Here is a 16,279-nt window from a genome sequence, read left to right on the forward strand (position 1 = left end):
AAAGGTCTACTGAGTGTTTCTCCCACCATGCTGGGGTGGGCAGTGGAGCTGTGTGAGCAATTTAGGAAACACAGGGAAGGAGTTGTTCATCTCAGGCAGAAATATGTATATATGTACATACATACACACACACACACACACACACTTATATATTGACATTGAAGTACCTATATAGTATGGATATTCTGTAACAGAGAGTCTGTTCTTATACAAGCCTCATTTTATTGATTTATTTGTGTAAATTATTCCTAGCTGGTAGAATGTCTATTTTTTTTTTCTGTATGAAATCTTGATGCATTTTCAACTATGAAACTTTCTTGCTTCTCTTGACTGAAGCTGTTTGGCTCTGGTCAAGAGGAATGTTCCACCAAATTTCTCTTCCTCCCCCTCCTGCACAGGAAGAGGATGCCAGGAAGAGGATGCACTGCTTCTCATGACAAACTTTGTTTGGACGTTACCCCTCATGAATTTTCAAGATGTGCTGGGGATGAAATACTCAGGATAGCAACTTCTCTTTTACTGCAGGAAAGGGAGAAGACTTATTTTCAAGTGGTCTTACTTTTGAGCCAAATGTCTTAGTTTTTTTCTTTCCTTTTTTATTTGTGTTACAGAATTTCTCTGCACTTTGAAAAACAAAAGTTCATCAGGAGACAGAATGATCTTTGGACATTCAATCCATCCAGCTCTCACCAGTGCTGATTTCCCAAGTGTTTATTTTCCTTCCAAGCTTCATTTTTATTTCTTGTATCTCAGTGTGACAATCTTAGGCTGCGCCATCCTCTATGAGATCGAATGGAAGAGAAATTCAGCTGCCTGTACAGATGAATCCTCTCATATGGGAGTTCTACCAGACATTCCTGTCATCACTGATAGGCTAACAAGTACAATAAGTATTTACTGTGTCAGCCCTGTGATACCTTTCTGAAGGGACAGGGTTCAACATGAGGGTTGAAATAAACATGGAAAGGCAAAGCAAGGGAGAAGGAAGGCTGCCAGCAGTTCCCGTGCTTGCTCCAACTTTTTATGTAAACCTTTCACTTTCTGAGTTAACTGAATATCTTTCAAGATAGAGCTCTATCACGAGCACATTTTTGACTCAGAATTGTGGCAATCAGCACAAAGTGTGTGGAAATACAAGAAAATAAATAAGTCAACTAATAGTTCTACAGTGGCATACCTGCAAGAGCAGGAGATAAGAAAAAGATTGAGATTTCCTTTTTTAAAATATTTTTGTCAAATACCAGGGGCTACATGTAAAGCAGATGTCAGCAAAACAAACCTTTCTCACATGGCAGATGGACCTGTCACAGCACCCTGGGGTGCCCAGCAAGGCAGCACCAGGTCCCTCACCAGCAGCAACAGATGGGCTTGCCAAGAGGAGAATTTGCTGTATATAGATAGTAGATCTAAGAGAATTATAAAGAAGTACAGCTGGGAGAGACCCTTTCAAGGAGACACCCTTAAAAAAGTCTCCTGCAAATCAAAATGAGTAAGTGATTCTCCTAATATATGGCAAAAACTGGCAAAGATGACTTTTTGGACTTTGTTAAGGGATCTCTCTGTAGTTTAATTTCTCCTGTTAGGGTTACTGTTTCTACAAGTTCTAGGCATGTATTGTGAAAGCAGCCATGGCATGAAAGCAGAATGATAATAGCTTAAGTCAAAAATATGTTCTTTGTGACAGCACTCTGAAGAGATAAGATTACACTTACCAAGGCCTGGAGAAAAAGCAAGCTCCAGTAACCTATACAGTGATAACCTTGCAATGAGGTAAGGTTCGAGCTTCGAGCAATAGCTGGCTGTGACGAGACTGACTTTTCTAAAGATTCATCTTTCATCATCACGTGTAAGCCGAGACTACCTACAAACCAAGACCTAAAGATTACATGGCTGTTTCTTCTCAAACAACTGTCCCACAGCCATGGTGTACATGCAGGGAGAGGGTAACATTCTAATACATCTGCTCTCTAGCACACCAGAAGCTTTTAAAGAAATGTGGAAACAAGAAACCTATAGAGAAGAACAAGAAGGAACAATATACAGTTTTGGAGGGTAGAAAAAGTTTCCAAAACCTCTGTATACCCCTGAGACCCAGCAGGACTGACAGATCAGCCACAGCTTCGTCAGGACTTTGACCTCCCAGCTACAAGACCCTGTGCCTGATGCCTGCTCTGCCAACACCATCTGCAACCACAGAGCACATTGACCAGAACTGCTTCTGAACAAAATGTTTTTCAAACAAAATATTTTCCCACAAAGGCATACACACCAAAAAATAATAAATAAAAGACGACAACAGAACAACTAAAAACACTCCTCAGTTTAGCAGGGTTCATTTTCAGAAATATGTTTTCGATCTGATATAATCTGATTTATTATTCAAAGACAACAAGACAACTGCTAACATTCACTCCCTGGAACACTTTATGGAAAGTATGGACAGGAAAATAAACTATCATTTAATATAGGAAATATACTATGATACAGGGCTTTTCCCAAATTAAAACTGCAAAATTTGGTAACAGAAGTCATACCTTTGCAATAATAATAGCAAACTAGTAATAGTGATGCTGAACAGTGAGTTTATCAGGATGGAAATATGCTGAGTTTGCAGGTGTCAGTGGTAGTCAGAGCTAGCAATTTAGATTAGCTTCTGTAGAATAAATTAACAGCCTATTTCATAACATGCACCACTACATATGAATTCTGTCATTTTTAGAAATTCATAGAGCTGACAGAAGAGATGAAACATTTGCTCAGGGAGAACAGGGTTGGGCAATTTTCTTTTTTGACCTGGAACACCCAGATCCTCTCCAAGGGAAGCTCTGGAGATAACACTTTGCTTCTGTATCTTGCAAATTCATCATCCTCCACTCTGTCTGTTAACTTTGCCAGACAGCCATGCATCTTCTTTTTGAAGATAGCTGTTAAGGAGAGGAAGGATTAAGCTATCATAGCCTGAGGTCCAAGAAATTAAATTTGCTACTTCACTGAACGTCACTTGGGGACTGCCTTAAACTTTTCTGGGGCACAGGGGTGTGGATGTTGGATTTCTCCAGACCCGCTGTTTTTGTGTGTCTGCACATTGGAGGGAAGGAGAACGCAACCCCAACACGTGACGCATCCACAGCCTGATTGCCAGGCAGCCTGCCCTTCTGCAAATACCATTAGGAACTTCTTTGCTCAAAAAACAAACTTAAATCAACATTAGCATTGTAATTATTGTAACGCTGCTGAATGGGCCACTCTGTTACCAAAAGTCTGTTCTAATCCCAAAACAACATAGTTAGGATGGGAGACTTTTTAAAAGTATTTGAAATATGCATACCCCATTTCAGGTCCCGAGAATCAAATTACCAGCTTGTAAGTGAGATAAGGCAGCAAGAGAGTGCTGAGACCCTGCACGTCCCCCAGACCCAGTGATTTGCTGGGCTTGGTCCTCAGACTGAGCTAAGCCCCGATAACACCAGCTGGAACGTGTGCTCTGCAGCCCCGGACAGCTGGGAGGAGAAAAGGGCAGCCACAAATTAAATTAGGAGGTGTAATATGCTGTGAGAAGAAAAACAAATTGAGATTGTGAAAACAGGTGCCAACTGACATTTACTCAATACTCAGTCACACTTTCCTTTCTCTATATGTGATTAGCAGCTAAACCGAATTAGGATAGATTTCATGCTTCTGTGACCTTCCAGAACCCCCATACAGAAAAAGAAAAACACCTGTAGCTAATTTTTTTTTTTTTTTTAATTTTTTTTTGCTAAGGGGTAAAAGTGCCCGACTACTGCAGAGCTGGGTTGGCAGGACTGACACATTAAGGGCAAAATCTGCCAGTCATCTTTCTCTGAGTAGTCATTACTAAATCTCAGCATAATGTAAAAAGGCAAAGGTTCAAGATAAAAAGGACAAATAAATATTAAATATAGTGGTAGGTTGGTAAATATTTAGAAATGCAGTCTAATAGTCTAAATACAATGGAGGTACAAGCTGTCAGCATAACCTTCCCACGGGACCTCTGACAATGCTGCTATGCTTTCCATAGCCCCAGGGTAATGCAGTTCAACCCAAACATTTGGGGGACCACAATCAGAGTAAATTTGAATTATTATTTTTTAAATTAGTCCAAGCAATAAGTAGCAGTAAACACAGTGCTTAAAAGTGGCACCAGACTGGCATACTAATGGATTTAGTTATCATTCAAACCCATCTTAGTAGCTGTCACTTGGAGAACAAGCTGAAACCTTTGGGTGCAGTCCTGATGTAGCCTTCGAGGACAGCAGTGACATTTGATGGGCCACTAATCCCCAAGGAGCCCCATGACAATCCTGTTCCTCTGCGAGCAGGATTGCTGTCTCCTGTCAGCTCCATGTGGGGTTCTGTGAGTGAGAGGCCTGAGCTGGGCCTGAGGAGGTTGCTGTCAGCAAATAGATGTGCAAACAAAACGCCCTTCTCTAAACGACCTGGCACAGATGCCAAGGAGGTCCCTGGCTCAACAAGCCCTCCCAGGGGGATGATGTGATGTAAAAGATCACAGCCAGGCCTACCTGTTGAAGCCAGGGTGATCTCCTTGCATATCCCCACCCCCAGTAATTTCAGAGAAGTTCCATTGAAAGAAAGGGATCTACACATCTGTTAGGCACAGTCTGTGGTCACAGAGCAACTTTCAAAGCAGGCATTTCCCTCTTCCCCAAAACCACCAGAAATATCAGAAGAAATTATTTTGATGTTGCTTTCCATCACCAACATAAGGATATACCATCCAAGAACTGGCTTGCAGCATAAGTTCAGCCCCATCCTGCAGGGCTCAGTCCCACATTCACCCCTGAACTCAACTATAAAACATAAACCACCCCCACACAACCCCAAATATGCTATGATGCATAGATCCTAAATGCTTCAGTGGAAAATACTTCAAGCTACACCTTTCACTCATTTTCATTTTTTAAGGTAACTTTTACACAATAACATGAAGTTTTGGGTCTCTTAACTAGAGAAGCATTTCATTAACATCTTTTCCTCAGCACTCCCCACAGCTGAACACATGATGGCAAGCACATACCGTAAGACCACTTGAAAAACGTCAGGGGCCTTAGAAATAGTTCACATTCTCTGGCCTTCAGTTTCATGATCATTCGCGTAATAAAATGTTTTTGCTTATTTCTTGCACACCTGCTGTGTGTCAGTTCCCTGTTATCACAGCTATGTCACCACAAGGCACTGCCGAGACCAACACACTCCATCACCTTCTTTGTACCAAACAGATCTCAGGCAGTGCTGGCCCATCACACTGATCACAAAGCATTTTATGTGCTGTGTTTTTTTATGAGAGGAATGTAGTCTGTGGATGTGATTCAGGATTAGATTAAATGAGAACAGAGTTCTGGAACTCTGTCATCAAGTTTTGGATCAAAATTCATAAATATTTCTGAGGTATTTGTTTTTGTCTCATATGACCAACTCTTCCTGTGAAATGTCAGCAGCAAACCAAGCCAATAGGTGCACTCCTTGAGTTTTGAAGCCATAAACCATAAACCAAACCCTCTGTAGGGAGTAGCAAGGATGGATGGGAGGGTGGAGATCCAGGATCTCCTGCCTGGCTTCTTTCTTAACCCTGCTATTAGAACTGCAGGAGGGGGAAGGTACATTAGGAGATTCAGCTTCTCTTTGCTCTCGGTACCTCAGTACCTACTTTACTTCCTCTTTGCTCTCAGTACCTTCACAGCCGCTCCCTGGGTACCTTATCCCATGTGTCATTCAACCCCCCAACACCCACAATTTGCAATCTCCTTCAAAATGAATTTGCTTTTAGAAGCACGTTACCCATGTTGTGCTTGTAACAAAGCAACCCAAGAAATAAGAAATGGTTAAATATTGACTTTATAACTGAAAGAGAACATATTCTAAATAACATTTGGATCTGATTTAAATGAACTGTTAGAATTTGTAAGTGTTTTTTATTGCAAGTTTTTAAAAAAAACACAAAACAACAGTCTCATGAATATTCCTACACTGACTAAAGAATATCTGATGAAGAAAAACCTACTAAGCACAAACAGGACTGCTCTACTTCAAACACTACTTAAAAATAATTAAAAAAAAAAAAAAGAGAGAATCAATAGCATTTTTTCCTTAAACATGATATATTAAGCAAATGTTGAAAATACCTCAGATAAGTATCTTTGTAAGATTTTCTTCTTAGGTCTTGTGAATTAAAGACTCAAAAGATGCAGCAGACTACTAATGTTAAGAATGGAATTGATCTTGCATGGGGAATTGTTGGTAGCAAAGAGAAGTTTCTTTTAAATTATATTATTCCTGGCCCACAAAACACAGATCCAGAAATGAGTCCTAAATGTGATTTTTTCCTCAAATTATAGAGAAACTGCTATGATGCAGGAGGGAAAAGCACACATGGTCAAATCAGCTTCAAAGACAGCAAACTTACTAATTTAGCATTCATATTGGCATTTTGTTCCAACTTCTTTTAACCAAGATTTCATTCCATGTCCTTACCTTTATTTATAAATAAAAAGCTTCTGTTACTGTTCTTTTTTTTTTTTCTTAAAAAATAAAAACAAACAAAAAAAAACACACTTGGATATTTCCATGCTCTAAACATCTGCAATTCCAACAACACAGGATTCCTTGCTCACACCTTCTCCACAGATACAACCCCTCTGCCTTGAAGCCAGGCCAGTGCTGTTTGAGAAATGGATGAATCCACACCACCACTTAGCCACAAAGGTGTTTACACTGTCCATACTTCAAGGGCAGTTATAAAGAAAACTATTGAGAACAGTTTTACATATAAATTCTACAAATGGTAGTGAATTAGACTTTAAGTAGTTTTTTTCTGTTCACTCTTCTAATTAGCTAGTAAACAGCAAATCATTTTAAGCATTGCTCAATCAATATTGGCAGCTACAGAACCAAGAAAAGTTTTTTGATACGAAGATTCAGATTTTTGACAGTGGCACCTCTTTATGTACCTCTCTTAATCAGTTTTGTTGTTGGTGGTAGTTTTTCTTTGTTTTGGTGAGTTGGATGAAGACACAGAAGATATGAAGCACTGTAACATCAAAAATTAAACTTGAGAAACCAAATGACTGCTCAAATCATTCTATTTAATATTCTTAGTTTAATAAATTACTGGATTAGTTGGAAAGACAACTTAATATCCTACATGGCATCACCCATGAATTTTAGTTTTGTCCCCGATACCAGCAGCTGAAAGAGTCCAAACAGCTATCTACTGATTATTAGTGTGCTTCATGTGGTTCAAGATAACATCCTTTAGAGAATACATTATTGGTAGTCTCAGTAGTCTCGAGGAGGAAAAAAAATAGCATGGATTCTGTAGCAAGTGAAGAATTTAGCACAAATGTTAATACATGAAATCATTTTTAATAGCTCAGGTACTTCAGCAAGGTTTTTTTCTGGTACGAGAACAAGCCTGCACCTTGGTCCTAAAGCATCCTTATCATTGAAATTCAGCTTTGCAAGCTGTATTTATATCCTGTCCTGATAAGTAAGGATGTATTTAAAAGACATTTAACACAGCTGTTAACTGGAAGCCTCAGCAGCACTTAGAACCTACACATAAAAATAACTTTGGTGGTTTTTTTTGTTGTTGTTTTTAAATATGTGATATACAGGAGAATCTGGACCCATGTTTCCTTTCCCAGCACTGCAGAATGTCAGCAAAATTAATGAACTCCAAGCTGAGTGATACTGAAGTTCCACATTGCATTGATGTGATTACCCAAGACTGCAGAACAGAGTTCTGCACTCCTATCCTCTTCTCCCCCAAATACCTCTTAATGTTCTTACGTTAGGTATAAGCACACCTTGTTCGTTTGCAATATTTTGTATGAAGTCCTTGAAAACCAAGAGGAAAATGTTTTCCTTCAAAATCCACCTTAACTTCACTTTCAAACTGAAAAATAAGAAACCTATAGCTTGCTAACATGAGGTGGCTTGTGCAAAGGAAGCTTTGTACTTATCCTAATACTTGTTAAAAGAACAAGTTTTTTAAGTCCTAGCTATTTTGTGCATGGAATAACTGGCTCACTTACACAACAATCTTCCACATGTTCTGAATGAACAAATGTTCCCAATTCCCACAAGTTTCTCAGAAGCTCCTAAGATTCCAGTGCTAATTGAAAATTCTGTGTCTATTAATTCAATGCAGAATTACCGCATTTCTCAACCTCAAGCTGAGAAAATCCAGGACACAGTGACTGAAAAGATTACTTGGAATTTGCCTTTTAAAAATGTTACACTACGAAAGACCAAGGACATTTTTGAAAACTATATTCCTTCCTCCTAATAAATAGCTCTTGATTTCCAGTAAATTCAGAATAATCTAGTTCTGTAGTTAAACCCAACCTCAGAATTAACTTATGTACCAGCTCAGTTTTAAAATGTCAAACAAGAATTCCAGTTAGCTCTTTCTAAACTAAATGTCAAATGATTTAACATGCAGATTTCCCCCATCCCAACCCCAACATGCCAGAGTAATTTAAAGAGACACAGCATGGGAAACAGTTATGTGAGATACTTACACAGAAATACTTGCACACAGAAATATTCCAGCATCTTGCTGTGTCCATGGTGGGGGAATTGCAGTGGCATAAATGTTGCAAAGTGTTCATGAAAAGAAAGCTTACTTTCTTTTTAAATCCTTAACAGAAGTAAACTTGTTGTTTCCATTATATAATTTCCTTACTTCCAAGAGAAAAAACATGAAAATTGTAGTTAAATAAATCAAATGTAGAGTGATGCTGATTACCAAACACCAAACATTATGAAATCTTCAGCAATCCTCACACATACACTAAACATCACAAACAATATAAACCAGATAATGTGATAGACTGGAGAATTAAATAAGCCACAGAGCCACAGGCACATATGACCCACATTTAACAAATGGCAGATACTTCTAAGAATTCATAAAAAAATAATATAATGGAGTGAATTTCCTGCCATGAGATTATCCTCGGATAACAGCCTTAATAAATATGAATTTGCAAGCAGTTAATGAAATTCTTGACATGTGTCTATATCCTGTAGCAACATCGTGCAAATTAGTGAAAACAGTAAACACTTTACCCTAGGGTCAAAGAACTAACATCTCTGTAGCTCAGGACATCTTTTTGATGAATGTGAAACAGCTGGAATAAATATATCAAGGGTAACAATTGTGCTCTCCCATGGCAGATCCAGCTGCTGCAAAAATAAACCCAGAGGGGAAAAAAAAGCCAAATAGTTTAAAAAAAAAAAAAAAAAAAAAAGCATGCCCCATATAATTACACAGTTTCTGTATATATTCTTTTAGAATACAGGACACCGGAAATGCTGATTGAAAATTAGTGTAGTGATACATTTGTTAAAAGTAAAACCAGTTTATAAAGCATTTTAAAATCTAGAAATTACTTTTTTTTTTTTTAAGCACCAAGTAACAGCAATATTTATCTTCAGTGATTTTTTCTTCTAGATCCGAGAAACATTCATACCTGCTAGTGAGAAAGTTATGGGTTTTTTTGTTTTTTTTTTTGTTTTTTTTTTTTTTCCAAATAAACAGTGAGACTCACAATAATCCTGTTAATACTTTATTAGTGTATTTTTATTTTTATTTTTTTTTAGCTTTGGACAGAACATAAATGCAAACTCCAAAAAAAAAAAAAAATCAGAGTCCTCAGCCTTCTAGTACAAGTGACCCTGGCAGTCTGTTTCACGTTCATTCTTTGTTACGGAAACGAGAGGATGGGGAAGGGAGGGAAAAAGCATCAATAGAACAATTAGGCACACAGCTGACACTTACTGTACAATGATATGCACAAGTAATTTATAACAGCTATATTCATGAGATGTGCTCTTCAGATTTTTCCCTTGTAATGTATGAGCTATGCTCACATGAGCAATGATCGTTAAGAACAAGGGAATTAACAGAGGAGTAACAAATAAGACTTTTAAAACAAGTCTTTAAATAAACTAACGCAACAACAGAATGCAAAATTGTTTAGCTGAGAAGACATTTTTAACCTAGACTTCAAAACATTAAAAATTCATTTATTTTACAGTTATTCAAATACACATGCATTTAATGAAAATATTGCACAAAATTAAAATTTAGATTGTGGAATTCATATATTTTTATTTTGGTACACATTCTGGTAGCACTTAAAATTTACTGTTTAGTTCTAGCAAACACCAGCAGCACAAGCTTGAGGATGAACCAAATGAAAAATTGAATTGCTCATTTTCTCTTAAAAGTAATTAAGGCTAAAACAAGTGCATTTGTTGACGATGGCACAATTTTCAGCGGCCAGTCACAGCACCCAAAGGCCAGAAGATACACCCATAAACTTAAGTGCTGTGTATTAACATTCAGTTTTGGAGACTTTATAGGATAACAGGCTGCATGGGTTGACAGGGCAGGTATTTTAAATCCTCAACAGGAAAACCACTTAAATAAAGATGCATACAAACTTTTAAACAAAAAGTATTCATTTCTGATCATTCTTGCCAGCTAACAGGCACCACTGAATTAGGAAGCCACATTCTGTAATTAAATACAGAAGACAAAACTTTAGTACATATATACATATGCACACACATGTATATAAATGTGTGTATAAGTATATATATGTAATAAATTCATTAAGTAAAATGACTAACAAACACATTGTATTATGTTCAGTTCACATTCCTAGAGATATTATTTTATTTTTTTGTACAGAAATGTACCAGACAATTAAGAAAATCCCGAATTTGCACACGATCGCTATTCTCTTCATTTTTTTCATGGTACCTGCAGATAGAAAAGAGGCTCCACAGATTTGACAAAACAGTATTTAAACTTCCCATTTTCATACTGTATAACTAATTCAGTGATTTAAAAGATATAAATTAGGTTTGGTAGTATCAATGATATATTTACTATATCACCAAGAACAACTACTGAATGATCTTTATCAGTCAGATATCAGGTATAACGGAGCATACCCTGACATCAGAGGAAGATACAGGCATGTAAACAATAGTAGCTGGCTATGTTGATTACTTCACACAGGAACTCAAGAATTTTGTTAAATTCAACAGCACTTAATCATCACACTTCTACAAAACCTGCAGAGAGGAAGGGGGAAGGATTCATACATATTTGCCAACTTGTCTTCCTAGAAATTATAAAAGAAAGGGATTTAATTTACAGTATTTAGTTCTGCAATAGAGAAAAAAACAAGTGCACTTGAGCCCATGCATACTGTATGAGAATGTTAACAGTACAATATGATCACCATTAAGTAGTATGATAAAAGGCTACATTGTGTGAATAGAGTCCATAAGAAAAAAATATCTATATAGAGGCTTCAGTCAATTTAACTAGGTCCTTTAAGAGCTTTCTATCTTCTCTTAGAACACTTCCATAAAAAGTCTGTGTTCCCTCCTTGCATAAAAGGATCATTTGTTCCCATTTCGACACAAATTGCTATAAAGATCCTTGATCAATAGCTGTATCTTACCCTGTATTTAGTGTTCAGAAAAAAAATGGACTCTGCAGGATCTTTCTATTCACCTGAATAGTGGTGCTCATAAACAGCAGGGGACTATGAAAAAGAAAACACAAACTGAGAAATGCTGTGGCCAAACAGGATTACTCATGTTACTTTATTTTTAGTTGGACATAAATTATTTGATGAAACTAAAGAGATGGATGTGGGGCCTTGATGTCAAATTTTTATTAAAATTTTACACTATGCAAAAAAATAAAAAAAATATTTAAAAAAATATTGTAGTTTTATCTCCTTTTTATTTTCATATATACACTGAGATGCATTCAGGAATTTCCAAATGTTTGCATATGACTAGTGAAATCTTTTATCTGTAAGGAACCAACTAATTCTAACATTTTTCCATGAGGCTTGCACACCCAAATGTAAAGAATCTTTCAAGTGGGTAGGACAGTCTTTTACACCCAAAGTGTTTCAGATTTTAAGAGGGGAGTTGTGTGAGAACTGCTTCTTCATGCCATTTCCTCATCTTCTAACATGAGATGTCTATCCTCTTTGAAACATGTACCCCCTTCCTTCTACAACTATCATCTTGACATATGTTCAAATACACCAATTGAACATAAATATGATGCCCCTTCTCCACTGAAGTCACATGCAAAATGTATGCCAGGTGCTGTAAGAGCAGAGCATGGCCCTTAGAGCTACAGAATAATCAGAATAAAGGGTTTATTTCTACTGCACCTCTGCCTTTACTAAACCCCCCGATAGATGTTAGTTTATTTTTCAAAACATAAAAGGTACACTTTATGTGGCATAAAAACCACATTACCTCAACTTTTCTTTAATAAATATACTTTTATGATGGGGGCGTAACTATATCTCCCCTCCCCGATGAACCTGCTGTTCCAGAGACTGCTTTTCATGTTAGCTCAGCCTTTACAGGAATGTTAAATAAGCCCTACGGAGTCTCAACAGCCATAAGGTAGAACAATTCCACCTGATTCTCACACATTGCACTATCTCCCAGTGCCAAAATATTATTTTCCTCCACTGTATCGCCATAGCTGTTGTGCTTCACTCAAACAGTCTGGCACTTTTCATTGCTGGCAAACATCAACTCAGGAACGGAAGGAATCAGCATTCTTATACAATGGGCCAGTATTCTTCTCAATGTTGCATGAAGACGCACCAAATCATTTAAGACACACGAACCCTTCTGGTAGTGGTTGAATTACAAGTGAAGATGAGAAGATCCACAGGTCTTACAGATGCATTAATAATCTAATATGTGACACTAAAAGACTGGTGCAGAAGTAACAGCATGTGAGTTTGAAGCCCCAGAGAATCTGCCCAAGTAATTAGTCCTGGACAAACATACACCAGCTTAATAGGTTTGAAGTGTCACCTTTTCTGCAAGGAAGGCGCTTGAGTAGTGTGTAGTCTCTGTTTGTACCTCTGCATCTGCTTTGACCGTGAATGCAGTTTGTTGAAGAGCTCATGGAACTTATTTTGTGGAAATAAGGTTTCTAAGAATCTCTCCAGAAAGACATACACCATTCTCTTATTCAGTTGAGTGTGCTGGAACATTTCAAAGACCCGAAGAATGCCTTTTCGAGTTGTCTCAGCGCCTATGATGTGCTTCAGCTCATCTACAAAAATAAAAATTACACATAAGTTTAAATCAAATTCTACCTGTTAACAACAAATTTAAACTGAATGTTAAGTCTTTTGAATAATTTGTCTGGATTTTTCAAAAATTATGTCGCTTGAATTTTGAAGTGACAGTACCTCTGTTATAAACAGCATGAAAATACTAAAAGTTCTCTTATAGCTGAATTGATCTCCGAAAATTACTTCTTTCACAGTGCATATGTGGAAAATATGCAAAAAATATGCTTTTTTATAGTGAAATCATGCTGCATTGGAATACATATTTTTAACGTACTAAGCTTAAATCCTCTAGTGAAACTAAGTACAGGGTTGGTTCTAAGAACTACAGTTGCAAAGGTACCACATGTGAAGATCTTCAGTGCATTAATAATTAAAACCACTTTCATTTGGTGGTTTTAAATCAACATTTCAGTAAATCAACAAGAACACTAACATTAACACCAGTATCACTAGATGGTAAGGATTATTTGGCTTCAAACACAAACCCACTTACCTGGCATTACCTCCAGTAATTTGGTCTTCCCTGCTACTCTTGTTCTCATTCTAATAGCTTTGTCTCTCCGCGGAACAGTCTCTGCTAAAATGCCATTGGGCCAAAAAGCATCTCTGTAACAAAAGCAAATCTGTCAAAATACATTAACATTTTAATCAAGTGAAAGGTTCTTTTTAATCCCTTCCAAGCTATCTCATAAGATAAATACAAGAAAGTAATTTATACAGAACTTCATACACTTTAAATATCAGAGCAGGAAGAAGAAAAGTGAAAAAGGAATAATCCAAAGTAGGAAGTATGATACACTCAATCTATTTGTGGTTAACTTCATGCTACTTTCTGTACAGGAACATCCAAATACCACATACTTGTTGCATAAAATATATGTAAAATTTGCTTTTACCAATCAGTCTCCATTGCCACTGACAAACTGTAGCCTTAGGTCTATTAACTGTTTCAACAGATCTCTGACAGAAGTTAGCCTATGAACATGCTAACTCTGAGATGAGGTCATTTCATTATACTGTAATGCCCCATGCAAAACACATACCTCTGTCTGAAAAGCTATTTTTTCCTCAGTGAATGACGCATTCTTTTTCTGAGTAAGACACACGTGTTTTTACTCAACTTTATTAAAGAATAACAGAGTATCTCTAAAGTATGACCCTTTGGCTAATAGGTTATCCTACTGTACATCTTTCACCCCACCCCACGCCCCAAGAAAAAGGCAAGGGGAGGGGTGCTATTGCTCAACAGATTTTGCAGAAGCCATTAAAACTTCTAGAAAGAACACAATGTAACATACAGATTGTTCTATGAAGATCTCCGACAAATTCAAAGTCAGACTTTAGTTCAATTGTTCCATCTTGTATGGAACATGTATTAGCATAGAGCTAGGGTTTTTAGTAGTAACAACTGCTTGCCTTTTAAGACTGGGCATGCACATGCCTTCATCAAGGTAAACAAGACACTTCATCCAGTCATATCCTGAATTCAGAGATATAACAATATCACAGCTGTTCAGGGCCAGTTAAAAAATAATTTTAAGGAAAAGGAGAAAACTGTAAAACATTTTTCTCCACATGACAAATACTTTCACTCACTTAAAACAATTAAGAAGCAGCACTTACTCAAACTGTATTTCTGTACAGTAATTTCCTCACACAAAGCAAATGGAAGGGATACACAGATATTAGATATCAATTGACAAGCATTTTATATTTAACATATGTCATAAAAGACGTACCTGAAGCGTTTTACAGCATCTGCTACTTGTTCAGGAGATGTCATCCAGTCAACATGATCAACTATTTTCCTAAAATCAAAGCAACAAAGTCTCATTTTGTTGTTACAACAGAGAAAAAAAAAAAAAGCATAGCATTTTGATAAGCATTCTGGTGCAAACCAAGCATAACTTCAGCTCTTCTCCAACTCCATACATAAGTTCTATAAAGCTGCACATCAGGAAGGCAAACACCAATTCTCAAGATAAAAATCTAAGCTCACTGATCACTCTTTGAACACTGCTAAAATTAAAGCCTTTTTCCATTTGAGCAAATACATGATGACTAAGGAGGTTGGAAAATTGACATTACATCTTCAGTGTTATATAAATGTTCTGCTTGCAGAGTTCTCTTCATGAAGTGTTCTTCGAATTCTGTTTCTGTAAGCAAAGAACTTACTTAAAATTTCAAATTATCCCACTTATGTATGAAGTTACTTTATAATCTTGAATACAAATTTACTGATCACGAAGTTTGACCTTCCTTCACCAACATATACACACAGCTCAATATTCAGATTTTGCATGTTTACAGAAATGCTATAAATATCTGTGCATCCCAGGACTGATTTCCTAAACAAAATTTGTTTTTAAAAAAAAGTAAAAGCAGAACTTTGTTGCAGAATGCCATTACACTTTAAGGATCTGCAAACACAAGGTCTGACTGCTGAACCAGAAGAAGCTGTAAGCATCTGGAACAGTCCCAAATGCACACATCTCTGCACTAAGAAAGCTGCCGTCTGTGTACAAGCTCAGCTAGTTTGTTATATCACAATCTGAAAGCAGCAAAATTGTTCACAGAGCTGTTCAATAGGGTAGAATGATTTTGGAAGCACAGGTCTCAAGATAATTATCATCTTCCCACTAGGAAGTATTTGAAAGCAATCCAATGCTATATTATTACAACGAATCACCACTACTGGTACCATGAAAACTATCTGAAATAGTGATAATGAAAACACTACAAATATACTCATGAATGGTACAAAGTACTCTTTCGGTAATTTCCTCATCGTAATAGAAAGATCCTTCTCACTGACAGAAATCAAAGTCTTGATTCATGGCCCCACACCAAATCAACAATTTAATGTCAATTAAATTGTTTCTAGAAGACTTTGTTCTTTATTTTTACTTACTTTCCAGAAACAAATGATTAGAATGGAAAACGTGGAAGCAGTAGAATTCTAAGTTTGTATATTAACAATAAACATTAATTGTTTAGCACTACCAATAGCATGTGAATGAAAGGGGTATGTCTGAATTACAGAGACACAATCATGGGATCCCACAGCATTGTTTTACTTTTCTCTCCTCCGT

General features: G+C 36.9%; 1 protein-coding gene across 5 annotated transcripts in view; it reads right to left on the minus strand.

Moving 5' to 3' along the window:
• Positions 1-9,598: 9,598 nt before the first annotated feature.
• Positions 9,599-16,279, minus strand: part of SNX13 (sorting nexin 13) — a 70,665-nt gene continuing 63,984 nt past the window's right edge. For 4 of the 5 annotated variants that reach the window (XM_068674115.1, XM_068674113.1, XM_068674112.1 and 1 more), the window contains 3 exons: positions 14,927-14,995; positions 13,681-13,793; positions 9,599-13,165 (listed from right to left, as the gene is read on the minus strand). In XM_068674115.1, the coding sequence (XP_068530216.1) occupies positions 12,918-13,165; positions 13,681-13,793; positions 14,927-14,995 (430 nt within the window). In that variant the 3' untranslated portion in view covers positions 9,599-12,917. Of the gene's footprint in view, positions 13,166-13,680; positions 13,811-14,926; positions 14,996-16,279 lie in introns of all 5 variants that reach the window. The other variant, XR_011093812.1, reaches the window with a different exon arrangement.

This window comes from Anas acuta, chromosome 2 (genome assembly GCF_963932015.1).
Source record: "Anas acuta chromosome 2, bAnaAcu1.1, whole genome shotgun sequence".
NCBI classification, from domain to species: domain Eukaryota; kingdom Metazoa; phylum Chordata; class Aves; order Anseriformes; family Anatidae; genus Anas; species Anas acuta.